The sequence below is a fragment of the Drosophila elegans genome, unplaced genomic scaffold (genome assembly GCF_018152505.1).
Source record: "Drosophila elegans isolate 14027-0461.03 unplaced genomic scaffold, ASM1815250v1 contig_684, whole genome shotgun sequence".
Classification (NCBI taxonomy): domain Eukaryota; kingdom Metazoa; phylum Arthropoda; class Insecta; order Diptera; family Drosophilidae; genus Drosophila; species Drosophila elegans.
In genome coordinates, this window is record NW_024546041.1 from 191,758 (window position 1) to 206,658 (window position 14,901).

At 36.2% G+C, this 14,901-nt stretch overlaps 1 protein-coding gene across 3 annotated transcripts in view; it reads right to left on the reverse strand.

The window, feature by feature from the left end:
- The window catches only part of LOC108149572 (G protein-coupled receptor kinase 1), a 382,291-nt gene that overhangs the window by 165,857 nt on the left and 201,533 nt on the right, over positions 1–14,901 (reverse strand). For all 3 annotated transcript variants that reach the window (XM_041710001.1, XM_041710002.1, XM_041710003.1), the window contains 3 exons: positions 7,856–8,047; positions 7,647–7,802; positions 7,256–7,582 (listed from right to left, as the gene is read on the reverse strand). In XM_041710001.1, coding sequence (XP_041565935.1) covers positions 7,256–7,582; positions 7,647–7,802; positions 7,856–8,047 — 675 coding nt within the window. The remainder of the gene's footprint in view (positions 1–7,255; positions 7,583–7,646; positions 7,803–7,855; positions 8,048–14,901) is intronic.

Below are 14,901 nucleotides of genomic sequence, written 5' to 3' on the forward strand. Positions count from 1 at the left end.
ACATTTTCAATACCAACGTAAAATTGGAAAATTCCAAATAGTATAACGTTGATCGTCAATTTGGAAAAGCAGGAAAAATTGATATTCTTCTTGGCGCTGAGCATTATTTTAATATAATGCAGTCGGAACATTTATGTCTCAAAAAAGGACTGCCGAGACTACACCATGCCAAACTTGGTTGTATTATAGCTGGATGGATTTCGGATCAACGATCAACATCATCAGTGCAGTTCTCACAGAAGAAGAGAAAGTGGATGAGCAGCTAATTAAGTTCTGGGAACTTGACAACTTTCAACCATCTCAAAAATATTATTCGCCGGTTGAAAAAGAATGTGAACCCCACTTTCTCGAGAACATTCAGCGCGCAAAGGACTCCAGATTTATTGTCCAACTGCCGTTTTTGGAGCATGCATCAGCGCTGGGGGAGAGTCGTGACATTGCCACGCGACGGTTCTTATTCCTAGAGAAACGGTTGCAGAAAGATCAAGCAATCAAGCAAAGATACATAGAGTTCATGAAGGAATACGAACTGCTTGGACATATGAAAGAAGTTCCTTTGGTGAATCTGCCAAAATCACACTATTTTATTCCACACCATCAGACAACTTAGCTACGGGTTGTATTTGACGCATCAGCAGTATCATCTTCTGGCAAGTCATTGAATGATTTATTGCACAAAGGCCCAACAGTACAAAATACATTGATGTCGGTTTAGATTACACAAATATGTGTTTACCGCTGATATTGAGAAAATGTATAGGCAGATTTGGATAAGCCCAAATGACCAGCAATATCAGATGATTGTATGGAGAAACGACCCTTCAGAGAAATTGAGATTTTATCGACTGAAGAAAATCACGTATGGCACTAAATCAGCAGCTTATTTAGCCACAAGATGTTTAGAATACTTGACAACAAAGCAGTTGAAGCAGTATCCCCTGGGATCGTCTGCTCTTAAAAATGATTTTTATGTGGATGACTGCCTTGCTGGAGCAGATACAATCCAGGAAGCTTTACTCATCCGAACTGAGCTTGAAAAAATATTAGTCAGTTCAAGATTTAAATTGAGAAAATGGTGCGCAAACAGCAACCAACTTCTATAGGGGTTAAATAAAGATGACATAATCCCTAATGTGGAATTGGTAGATACCACATATGAAGATTGCAGCATCAAAACTCTTGGATTCCTCTGGAATCCCAAGATAGACAAACTTTGTGGCAATACACAAATTGCAACAACAACCAAAATAACAAGAAGAGACGTTGTCTTAGAAATATTCAAAATATTTGATCCTCTAGGATTATTCTCTACAGTCGTCGTTAAAGCAAAGATATTCATGCAGAGTCTTACAAAGGAGAAATTTGATTACAGCGAGGAATTGCCTGATCATCTACAAAGGCAATAGATCCAATTCCGTGACAGTTTAGAGGCGTTAAATGACATTAAAATTTCACGTCATGTCTTTGACATGAGGTGTGAGATCCACACCTTTGTTGATGCTTCAGAAAATGCATATGCAGTAGCCGTTTATATTAGAGCAGTTCACAAAGACAAAAGGGTGACTGTACAATTGCTGTGCGCAAAATCGCGTTTGGCTCCAATAAATAAAATTACGCTTCCCCGACTGGAATTGAAAGCAGCAGTGCTAGGTGCACAACTAACAAACAATGTAAAGGAACAGTTATCAATGCAAGCAATGCCTACATACTACTGGGCAGATTCGGAAATAGTGCTATCACGGATAAATAGCCCCACTACAATAAGGGATAAATTTGTGGCTTCTAGGATTACGACAATTCAAGAAACGTCTCTTCAAAAGGAATGGCGCCATATTCCATCAGAACCATCAGAACAGAATGCCGCGGATGTAGCTTCAAGAGGAATATGTGGTTCAAAATTTGCCAGTCACAGCCTTTGGTTTTTTGGCCCACTATTTTTATATGGGCCATCTACAAAGTGGCCAGCACCATTCATTGCTGCAAAATCAGAGCGTATCATTAAGAAAAATTAATAATTGGCGTTAATTATTGTGGACCATTTAAGATTCATTATAAAATTCCTGGTAAGAAACCACACACTGCATATATTGCAATATTTTGCTGCTTTGCGACTTAAGCAGTCCATCTGGAATTAGTAAGTGATCTTACTACAGAGGCATTTTTGGCAGCGCATCGTCGTTTTATAAGCCGACGAGGAAAATGTCAAACTTTGCATTGCGACAATGTGACTAATTTTGTTGGAGCAAGAAATAAGCTTCAAGAGCTGGAAGATGCAATATTTTCCGAAAAGGCAAAACAATGCATTGTGGAAAGCTGTATTGATAAAGGAATCAATTTTAAGTTTATTCCACCAAGAGCACCGCAATTCGGAGGATTGTAGGAAGCTGCTGTAAAATCAGCTAAGCATTTGCTGTTAAAAAATGTCATCACAGCTAATCTAACTTATGAGGAGTTAGAAACTGTTATAGTCGAGATTGAAGCAATTTTAAACTCTCGACCTTTGGTTTCCATGTCAACTGATCCAAATGATTTGACAGCAATTACTCCAGGTCATTTTCTTATTGGAGAACCACTCACCGCCCAGGCTGACAGCGAACCTTCTCAGCAACCACAGACATTGGGACAACGATGGCAAGCTGTATCAAAACTTAAGCACGCCTTTTGGAAGCAATGGTCAACTGATTATCTATAACACTGCAGCAAATGCAAAAGTGGAGACGATCATCAGTAAACATTAAGGAAGGAGAGCTGGTGTTAATAAAAGAAGATAACACACCAGTACTGCAATGGCCAATGGGAAGAATTGTCAAGGTATTCCACGGAGAAGACAATTTCGTCAGAGTAGTGGAAGTCAAAACAGCAAAAGGATTCTTCAAGAGGGACATTCAGCACATAGCTCCATCATTCGCAGAGGAAGAACCGGTATGTAAGCATCCACTATTAGAGAAACCTGAGGACAGAATTGTTGAAGAAAACACACCAACAAGGAAAAAAATCTTCAGGACTGTCGTCAATGGCAATGACATTGATAGTAATGCTTCTTTTGTTACCATTAACTATTGCACAATCAATCAATGTAACAAAATTTGTTTCAAGGCCAGGAATCTTATTTGAAAAGTTTGGATTGGTCTATAATTGTTTATTATAATTTAAAGCCGTATTGGAATGATATGAACACATTTTCAATGGGAGTTAGCAAAATTGGTCATTTATGTACACAATTTCCACAACAAGAAGCATGTACAAGTCTGAATCATCACTTCAAACATTTAGAAGAAGATCTGCAGGCTAAAAATATCCTACTAGCAAAATCGCGTAGACAAAGAGCACCACTGGATATCGTTGGAAATATAGCAAGTAGTCTGTTTGGCGTATTATTAAAAAATCAGACACCATTGATTGATTCAACAATTAATGTCATAAAAAGAGATGAGATTTCCAACTCAAAACGATTAAATTTGATTGAAAACTATATCTCCGACATAGAAAGTAGCAAGAGTGTATTTAATAAACTTCCATGGTATATAACACTGTCATAATACAATTAGCCCAATGCTAATATCACCACGACAACTAAAGGAGAAAATGGAACGAATACATAGTCACTTGAGACCTGGACCAGTTCACCCAGATAACATTCTTATGGCATACCAGCTAATGAAGGGTGAAGGAACTATTGTATCCTTCACATGTCATTATTAAAGTAAATTTTCCTTTAATATCCTCGCAAGTTCTGGACATCTACAAATTGACTCCAATTCCATTTCTGGGTAAAGGTGAAATTCATTCGATTGAAATAAAATCACCGTTTCTTGCAATCAACAGTCATCGTGATGAATTTGTTGAAATGTCTGAAGCAGACTTAACGTTATGTCAAGAAAGAGCTAAAAGCGATTTTATTTGTTTGTTGAAAGAATGTTTTCATCAGAAATTAGTTGTGAGATGAAAATATTTCATAATAAAACGGATTCATCCTGTAAAATAGTAAGTACAAGAAAATCCTTTCTTTGGTCTGGAATGTATGCCAAGAATCAATAGATATTTGCAACAAACGAATCTTTAAAGCTTTCTGCTGTTTGCTTAGATGGGACATCTAACATAGAACTACAAGGCTCCGGCTATTTGACCTCAAGTCCTGGGTGCACAATTCGAAATACATTGATGACGATAACGACAGAAACTACACTACAGGCATCATATGCTCGATTCGGAGATAGCGATTTAACTGAAAGTTTGCCATCAAATTCAAATATGACGGTTGTAATTGACATTTCAATGAGCTTCTTCAAAGAAAAATGGAACTGTTTCCACAAAATAGCTTTAGCTACCACACAATTTATGTAATATTGAGCATCATCAAACCGCCATTTATATTGGATTAATTTTTTTAATGATTATCACCATTATTCATCTGGTCAAAAGATGGCGTAAATCTGCGTCTCCTCTACCACTTCAACATGGACCTATTACCACATTTTCAACTCAGCCGTTTACCATCATCATTAATGACTGTTGAACAAACCGTTCAACGGCCGGGAGAATGTACGATTTTCGCCAAGAAGAAAATTGTTCGCAGATTAATATTTATGGGTTAAATAGACAAGAGTCATAAGTGATATCGGCCTACCTAAATCAATACAGAACCACATATGCCTGTGTCCACATGTGTGTCAATTCTGACCCATCATAAAAGAAAGCCCACGATCGGTCACATTTTCACACCATCTGCGTGCAGAATATTTGAGACTATTTTACCTACGATATCGTTATCTAAATTGTATTGTTTGATTAGGATAAACCATGTTACTGACTATTGTAATCTGGAATAGACCTATGTAAACACCCTTTTTGACCCAAGAACATGTATATAAGCCCCAAGTTATGCTCAATAAAATCAGTACGAAAAGATCTCTTGACGTATTCACTTCTCCGCCGCCCAATTGGTATTGTACTTATTGCGGCGACTATTGCCACTGGTATTGTACTTGCGGCACGCAAAAAATATATTTCAGCATTCTGAATTCATTTGAATTCGTAGACAAGCAGTGCAAGCAATTACGCAAGCAGTGGCCTACCAGTTGCCAGATACGCGGCGAATTCGCCGTAGTTACGGTAGTACTGAGAGAGTGTGGTGTCGAGGGCACAGAGAGGGACAGGAAGTGTACGAGAGACACGGCAACAACAGAGAGACCGTCGAAGTGCCGGGTGCAAAAGGAAGTAACGTGACAGCACCGGACTTCGGACTCTGCTGTGGTGCCGGACTTTAGACCAGGAGGCAAGGAGACGGCGATAACTAGCGGTTAACAGAGGCCTATATAAGCAGGCCGAGCGCAGGAAGCTGGATTAGTCTTTTACCAGTCGACAAGTACCAGTCATCAAGTGAACTAGTAATCAATGAAGAATCAAGTTGAGCCGTGCAGAGTCGACAAGGAGCAAGATCGCTACGTCGAAACGTTCGGGACTTAGAATTTAAAGTCTCCGAATTGAGACACGGGTAGCTGAGGTTTTTATGGCATCACACGACTAAATCAAGGCACTTTGTCACTTCTGTCTCGATTTGAGCTTGCTTATTGCCCGGCGTGTCAGACACAGTTGCACAAAAAGAAAGGGAACTTGTCTAGAACTAACTGCCTTGGCGAAGTCCGGCCTACGCCTAATCGTCCAGCGAGAGTTGTACAGGTCCTGGTGCGACAAGTCCGAAAGGACGCGCGTTAGATCGGCTGGTGTCTCAAAAGTTGGAGCAGAACCCAACGAGAAGCAGAGCCAGGACATCGTACCAGCGATCGGTTACTGCAACGTCTACAAGTCCGCGGCAAAAAGGCTAGGGTGGAAGCGTTCTCTTAAAACCTAGCGTTTGTCTCAGGGACCACATTGGCGGCTCACAAGTCTGGGAACGGCGACGTGAGTAGAAGAAGGCTATAGAATTACCATTTTGTTACTATCGGCCCCAAGCCGAGGGTCAAGTTGAGGAATAAAGATCATTGTGTATACCCGAACTTTCTGTGCGTTCTTACTAGTCAATTGCGCAGTCACGTTTATACAAATTTGGAGGGACGAACACATACATCTTATTACGAAAATTGGACCCAGCTTCGGGCATCCAAACTGTAAGTAATCATACAAAAAGATTCACAAAAATTGTACCAAAAAAAAACGTTAAATAAGTAAACGTTTAAAAATAAGCACAGAAGTTATCTTTTATTAATTATGTAACATAAAATAAATACCTTGAACTCAAAACTTCATAAAAAATATCTTATATTCGGAAACGTAATTAATCGTCTGACCACTTTAAAATTTGATTTTGTTTTGAAATGGTCGCGATGCGTGCAGCTGCGGTTTGCAAATGAACATGTGTACACAACTTTAATTTAATTTTTAGAAAGTCCCATCAGATTTCCAGAAATATTTGGTTTGCCATTAAGAAGCTTGTTCATTTTAGAGGAGATTTATTTACTTTTCGAAAATTTATGTAATGCATTTTTTTAATTCTGGCATAAGGGCGCAACCACTGTGCGCTGTTTTGCACTTTGTGCTCTGGCCGCCTGAACAATTTTTTAAAAACAGAACTCAAAGAAATTACAAAAATTGTATTTCCCACTTTGTTGATAATTTATTAAGCTACATTAAACATTTTTTTTGAAAAAGCGAACAGAAATGTTTTTATAAAATAAATTTTTATTTTTAAAAGTGCTTACAAATATTTTAATTTTAAATTTAAAAATACAAAATATAGTTTTTTCGATAGGTGCTGCGCTAAAAGATTTTCTAGCAAAAATTTCAGGCAGTTTAAACAGTTTTAAACTTTAGACTAAGTTACGAATTTTTTAATTCAAAGGCGTCGTAAACTTTAAATCGCTGTAAAAACTAAAAGGGGCAAAACCTAAAATAATGATTTTTGTATTTTCCTCCCCTATCGAAAACATTTTTTTTTTCCATTTTTGAAAAATGGTAGTCACGTTATACATGGAATGACCCAATAACAATAAATAAATAAAATTTATTCAAAAATCAGCGAAACCGATGATACAAAAATCACTTTAGATTATTTTTTTGTAATTTTTCGTTCTTCTAATAGTGTTTTTGATCTCCCAAAAGATTGAAAAATTAATGGCATTAAAAACTTTTAAAGGCGTTCCCTCATGATCCGGACAGATCCGACTTTTATACAACCTTCATTAAAAAAAGGCTTTGCTTTCAATTTTAAACATTATTTTATATTATATATATATATATGTTAGAGCTGCAAACGTACCATAGTCAATGTCATTTTGTCAATTTCATGCTTATCCTTTGTTTTATGTTGTCGAAATGGTGAATGGCCTTTCAGTAACTTATACAACATGCAGCCGAAACTAAACCAATCTGCACTGGAATCATATGAAGTTCCTTTAGATAGAACTTCTGGAGCCATGTATCCGTGAGTTCCAACTGAAGCATGTGGTTTCTTTCTTGAAAAGTCGCAAGCCAATCCTAAATCAGAAATTCGTATGTGTCCATTTTCATCAAGCAATATGTTGGCAGGTTTTAGGTCACGGTACACAATGCAACGTTTATGCATGTGTTCTAAGCCCAAAATCACCTAAATTTTAAAATTATTTAATGAGCAATAAAATATTGCACTAATATTTCAATACATTTCTTACCTCCGCTGCATAAAATTTCATTTCGTCTTCACTAAAAATCCCGTGTTGAGATAAATGGTAATGCAGGTCACCGCCATTCATTAAGTCTAATATAAAACAAAGCTTATCCGGTGTATGAAATGCATAAGTCATGCACACTATGAACGGACAATCAATCTAAGAAAATTATTCATTTATATAAAAACAATACACAGTTAAAATAATCTTACCCCAGTGCTGACTGCTTGCAGCATGTTTCTTTCATTTAATGCCAACATTTCTCCTTGTTTCATTTTAATACGTTTTTTGTCTAAACATTTCATAGCATACATTTTGCCGGTGTCTGCTTTTCGGCATCCGTATACTTCTCCAAAACCGCCACGCCCAATTATTCTGTGTACGCTAAAATCATTCATAGTCAACTGAAATAAATTTAGAAGTAGAAAGAAGTTTGTCAGCACAGTTCGTTATTTCTTGAAGAGCTTAACAACGATAAATGCAACAGTCGCTTTGATGATATGAGGCGGCGCGCCATAACATAACAAGGTTATGAATGCGTAGCTTTAGCGCTTGTATTAATATAATTTTTATATAACTTTACAAAATAAAAACAAAAAGGAATGCTATAGTCGAGTTCCCGACTACTAAATACAATTAAAAATGTATATTCCACCAGAAAACAATAGAGTTTTAGTTGGGGCCAGCAGCACACCCACCCCCAGAGCAGCGACTGAACCCATTACGAACAGTATAGCACAGCGGCAGCCCATGTTTAGGTTCCACTTATAAATATACTTTTTTTTTGAGGCGAACTGGTGGGTGTTGCTGTGAGAAGGAGATTAACAGCTTAAGAGGCAGGGTGTATTACTCGAGTACTAGTTGGGTGGCGGCAATTCATCAAAATATTGAGTGCTATGTCGTTAATGGCTTTTACTTCTACACGGGACGCTGCGGTTGCGCCCTGAATTTGTTGTTGATATTTTTCGGCTATTTTTCATTGGCTTGATTTGTATATAGCGAAATTAAGGTAACTAAAACGGCAGAGTCATCGTATGGCATGTAAACGTATTTAAACGCAATTTATGTTATTGGGTGATGTTCTATTTCATCATTAAATTGATTATCTTTAAGATCTGAACTATCGAAGAAACTACTAAAGTTTGAAAATCTGTAACTTCTTCTATGAAAGCAACATTTGCGCTTAATGTTTCCTGTTTAACCGTGTTTAGATTCTTACTCTCACCATTTGATGCCATTATTAACTCAGGTCGCAATTTCTGAGCTCTCCGATATATACTTGAATACTCTTGATCACTTGTACCATAAAAACATAATTAAAATGTTAACAATATAATGCAGCTATTAAACAAAATTATTTTTATTTTAGAAGTTGTCATTGAGACCAATACGAAAATACCGGCCTGTGTTTCCGTACTAACGGAAAATGTACATGCACTCAAGAGGCCTTTTCCGGTGGCTTCGTTGGAAGATTTAAAGAACTTGACTCCAAAATCAGAACTGTATTGACAGATATGTATGATAGGGAAAAATTAAATAGTTTGCATTCTGTAAATAGTTTGGGCCATAAAAGTTATATATAAAAAACTCATTAAAATGTTTAAAATTATGTTCATAAGATTTAAACTAATAATTCCTTTTTATTTGCAGATACCGGTCTTTAAAAACATGATTAGCGGCGACGGAAAAGCCCTCGACCTATAGATAATAATTTCCGAGGACCTCCTCTTTAAGATGAACTTTTCTGGGAAGCGTAATTAAATTGGCTTTACCAGTTTCAATAAGCGCTTTGTATGGTGAGTATTGAGTCGCTGTTTTAATTTTTTGTAGATTTATATGTGGGATGCGGTAGTGGTATAACAAGGACAACCAGAAGTGATCTCGCAATCTGATTCATTATCTAACTCTTTCTGTACTCGATAGTATTAAGAAGTTATCGATACCCAGGTGTAACCCAGGTGTAAGCGAGCTGACATTAGATTGTCGTAGAGAACAGTTGAGGGAAGCACACATTTATTTTGTTAAGTTTAAGCAAAACCCGTCGAATGTTAATTAAAGGCAATTAATAAATACTATATCAAAGTCAGCGTTCTTTTATACCCTTGCAGAGGGTATTATAATTTCAGTCAGAAGTTTGCAACGCAGTGAAGGAGACATCTCCGACCCTATAAAGTATATATATTCTTGATCAGCATCACTAGGCGAGTCGATCTAGCCATGTCCGTCTGTCCGTCCGTCTGTCCGTCTGTCCGTCCGTTTATATGCAAACTAGTCTCTCAGTTTTAAAGCTATCTGCATGAAACTTTCCCAAAAGTTGTCTTTCTATTGCAGGTAGTATATAAGTCGGAACGAGCCGGATCGGACGAGTATAGCATATAGCTCCCATAGGAACAATCGGAAAAATAAATGAAAAAAAATTATAACTTTGCTGTTTTTTAATTTTTTGTTTAGTTCTTCGACATTTAGTAATGGTTAAATATTTCCGATTTACGGTTTAAATTTCATCAAAATCGGACGACTATAGCATATAGCTCCCATAGGAACAATCGGAAAAATAAATGAAAAAAATTATAACTTTGCTGTTTTTCAATTTTTTGTTTAGTTCTTCGACATTTAGTAATGGTTAAATATTTCCGATTTACGGTTTAAATTTCATCAAAATCGGACGACTATAGCATATAGCTCCCATAGGAACAATCGGAAAAATAAATGAAAAAAAATTATAACTTTTCTGTTTTTTATTTTTTTGTTTTGTTCTTCGAAATTTAGTAATGGTTAAATATTTTCGATTTACGGTTTAAATTTCATCAAAGTCAGACGACTATATCATATAGCTCTCATAGGAACAATCGGAAAAATAAATGAAAAAAATTATAACTTTTCTGTTTTTTAATTTTTTGTTTAGTTCTTCGACATATAGCAATGGTTAAATATTTCAGAATTATGGTTTAAATTTTATCAAAATCGGACGTCTATATCATATAGCTCCCTTAGAAATAATAAAAATATATAAAATAACTATCAAATAATTGAGCTGCAAATCATCATAGCTTCAATGTTTTTAAACATATACGAAAGTAAATCATAATTTTAATGTTTTCAAAAATGTTTAATTCTTGCAATAGCTGCAAGGGTATATGAACTTCGGCTTGCCCAAATGGCATACATAAGAGAAATATCAAATGTCATCCCCGAGTTCATAACAGCTTTGTAGTTGGTTAGCCTGACAAAAGGCACATTCGAAGTTTTGGCTGTAGAGGATTGACATTATACAGAGTTCAAAACGAAACAACGAAAGATGCCATAATCAAAAACTGCAAGACACTATGGTCGGCGAAACTTCCGACGTAGTTAAAGCCAAAAACGCAAAAACAAGCCAGAAGGGCAAAACAGCAGAAATATTGACAACTGAAACTTCGTAAACTCCTCGAAGCTTCATACATAGACGAAGGACTACCGGCCGACTTAAGACAATTTTAGAAGCTGGCAACTTCTCAACAATGATTATAATAATTATCGTGGAAGGAGTAACAACAGAGCTACCTAACAAAATAAAGGATATTACCAAAACAATAGATACAACCAAAATAACGGTTATAGCCAAAATTATAATAACCATACCAATAATAACAATAGAGGTGACGATGGTAATAACCGTTGTGGAACAAATAACAACGGAAATAACAACACTAGAATTGTACAAAATAAATATCAGTCTTAATGTTTATTTAAGTATTCAAAATTATCACACGAAACCCTTAACGCTTTTAATAGACACAGGCTCAGACATAAGTAATTTAAAAATAAATTCTGATCAATATGGTGAAATAGACGATACAAAAACGATAACAATGTCTGGAATAGGAGCAGGTACTCTTGAATCTCAGGGTTTAACTTTCGTAGAAATACAATTAGGAAAATGTATAATCCCATTTCATTTCCAAATAGTAGATAATGACATCCCAATATGGATGGATTTCATAAAAAAGTTTAATTGGCAACTCGATTTTCAAAAGGATCATGATTAGCTAATAGCTCGACCCCAAAATTTGAATCAAGACATAAATATTCCACAATCCGAAGCTGTGAGACAAATCTACTTAACTACCTCTCACAAAGAAATACTTATTAAAAATAAATGTGTAGATGATGACGTCATTATAGCCAATACTTTAACTAATTCAACTAACACATTTGTCCGAATTTAAAATACAACCATTGGACAATTACAAAATACTTAAAACTCCTGAACATGATACACGAAAAAATTTTATCTTATCCAACTTAGCAAAAAATGTTCCTAAAATGTTGAAAAGTACCCTCACTAAAATATGTACCGAATTTACCGATATATTCGGATTAGAAACAGAACCCATATCCTCACATAACTTTTATGAACAAAAGTTAAGGGTAAAAGATGACACTCCAGTATATATTAAAAACTACAGAACACCTCATAGCCAAAAAGAAGAAATAGATAAACCAGTTGAAAAACGTTTAGAAGATGGCATAGTAGAACCCTCAGTATCAGAATTTAATAGCCCACTTATATTAGTGCCCAAAAAATCACTTCCTGGTTCGGAACAAAAGCGTTGGAGATTGGTAATCGACAACCGTCAAATAAATAAAAAGCTACTAGCAGATAAATTTCCACTACCAAGAAGATATATTGGATCAACTTGGCAGAGCAAAATTCTTTTCTTGTCTTGACTTAATGTCCTAATTTTGACCAAATTACTTTAGAAAAAGAATCCTAAGACATCACGTCATTTTCAACGAGCACTGGCTCATACCAATTCAAAAGATTAACTTATGAAGTAAAAATTAGCCGCTAATTCATTTCAAAGAATGATGACACTAGCCTTTTCGGGACTAGAACCATGCCAAACCTTCCTTTACATGGACGGCTCAGTAGTAATAGGTTGTACCGAAAACCATATGGTCAAAAACTTAACAAACGTATTTAACCTTTGTCGAAAACATAATCTTAAGTTACATCCAGAAAAATGTTCATTCTTTAGGCACGAAGTCACATTCTTAGGTCACAAATGCACAAATAATGGTATTCTACCCGATGATACAAAATATGAAGTAATAACATAATATCCTGTTCCGTCCGACGCAGATGTATCAAGAAGATTCGTAGCTTTCTGTAATTACTACAGACGTTTCATACCTAATTTCTCTCATTATTCAAGACACCTAACTCACCTTTGCAAGAAAAATAAATCAACAGATCTAGTAAACAAGCATGCGGAGCATTCCTAACCCAACATTATGATGGGAAAGACCTGCCGGTAGCGTACGCCTCACGAACATTTACAAAAGGCGAAAGTAATAAATCAACAACTGAACAGAAATTAACAGCTATACACTGTGCAGACCATACAAGGTGGGTTCCAAAGTAAACAGGACTTTTAAAAAAAGGCAGAACAAATAGTTTTTTCGGCAAAATCTATTTATTTTATTCAAAATAGTCTCCTTCTGCCTTAATACAGCGTTTTGCACGGTCCAAAAGCATGTCGAACGAGTGTTTTAGCTCGTTTCCTGGTATGATCGCCAGTATGCCGGTGCAAGCCTTTTGAATGGCCTCTACGTCTGAATATCGCTTTCCATTCATCGACAAATGCAATTTTCCGAAAAGAAGTCGCACGGTGCCATATCAGGTGAATACGGGGAGTGGTTGATGGTTAAAATGTGAGTTTTGGTCAAATAGTCGGACACAAGCGTCGATCGATGAGACGGCGCATTATCGTGCAACAAACGCCAACTTCCATTTTCGCGATATTCGGGCCGAACACGTCGAATACGGCGCTCCAAACTCTTCAAAACTGCAAGGTAGAATACCGCATTAACGTTTTGGCCGGGTGGAACAAATTCTTTGTGGACAACACCCTTGGAATCATAAAAACAAATCAACATTGTCTTCATTCGGGAAATTCGGGTATTTTTTTGCCTCTTTAATGAGGTCCTTCGAATGTTAAATTCTGAGTAATTTTTGGACGTCAGTCAATTTTTGCGGAACAAACCGTGCACACACCTTTTGTAAGCCCCAAATGGTCAAAATGCGATAAATCGATGTTTTGAAGATGTTCAATTCTATTTCCATTAATTTCAATGATGATTTCGGATGATTTTTTATGAATTCACGCACAGTTTCGATGGGATGTTTGGTGATCACGGATTTTGGTTGGCCCACATGTTCATCGTCATTTATGACCTCACGACCACTTTGAAAACGTTGAAACCACTCGTGCACTCTGCTACGGGATAGGCAGGCAATCATCGTCATTAACTTGTTTCATCAATTGAAACGTTTCGGTAAAAGTTGTACCAATTTTAAAACAAAATTTAATGTTGGCGCTTTGTTAGAAGCTCATTTAAAAAGCAGGTCATAAACCATTAACAAACTTATTTTTAATGAAAAACCTAACTTCCAAATTAACAAGAATGAGACTAGACTTAAAAGATTACCAATTCACAGCACAATACCTTAAAGGATAAAATAATTATGTGGCAGATGCCTTATCAAATAAAAGCATCGATGAATTTAAAAACCTAAATAGACAAATACTGAAAGCCACTACTAACTAACAATTATAGTTACTACAACAATATCAACCAAAACAATGGTCGCGGCAACTACAGAAGAAACTCAAGGGGCCGTGGAAACTCGAGCGGAGGCTACAATATCAACAATACAAACAATGTAAGAGTAGCCAATGACACTTTGGGAAACTCCTAACCCCCTTAAAATACTCAACAGTAGAGAAAGTAAAGGTTCATACTATTAATCTCAGCCAGAATATATACGTCTCATTCACTCTTGTGGCTACCGGAAAAGAACTTGTCTTTTTGGTAGACGCAGGTGCCGAAATCTCTATAGTAAAAGAAAATTGCGATATATTTCAAATGTTCAAGATAATAACATAATAGATATACGGGGAATAAGCCAAGAAATTACTAAAGCCAAAGGCTTAACATCAATTAAGATACAGACTACCAAGTTTATAATTCAACACGATTTTCATATCGTCTGTATTATCCCAATTGTCAAAAATTTTCCCGCACAATTCAAATCACAACTCTCAAATTTATGTAAAAAATATAATGACATATTCGGATTAGAATCCGAACCAATTAGCAAAAATAATTTCTACAAACAAAAACTGGATTAAAAGATGATGAACCCGTTTTAATAAAAAACTATAGAAGCCCACATAGTCAGGTGAACGAAATTCAAAAGCACGTCGGAAAA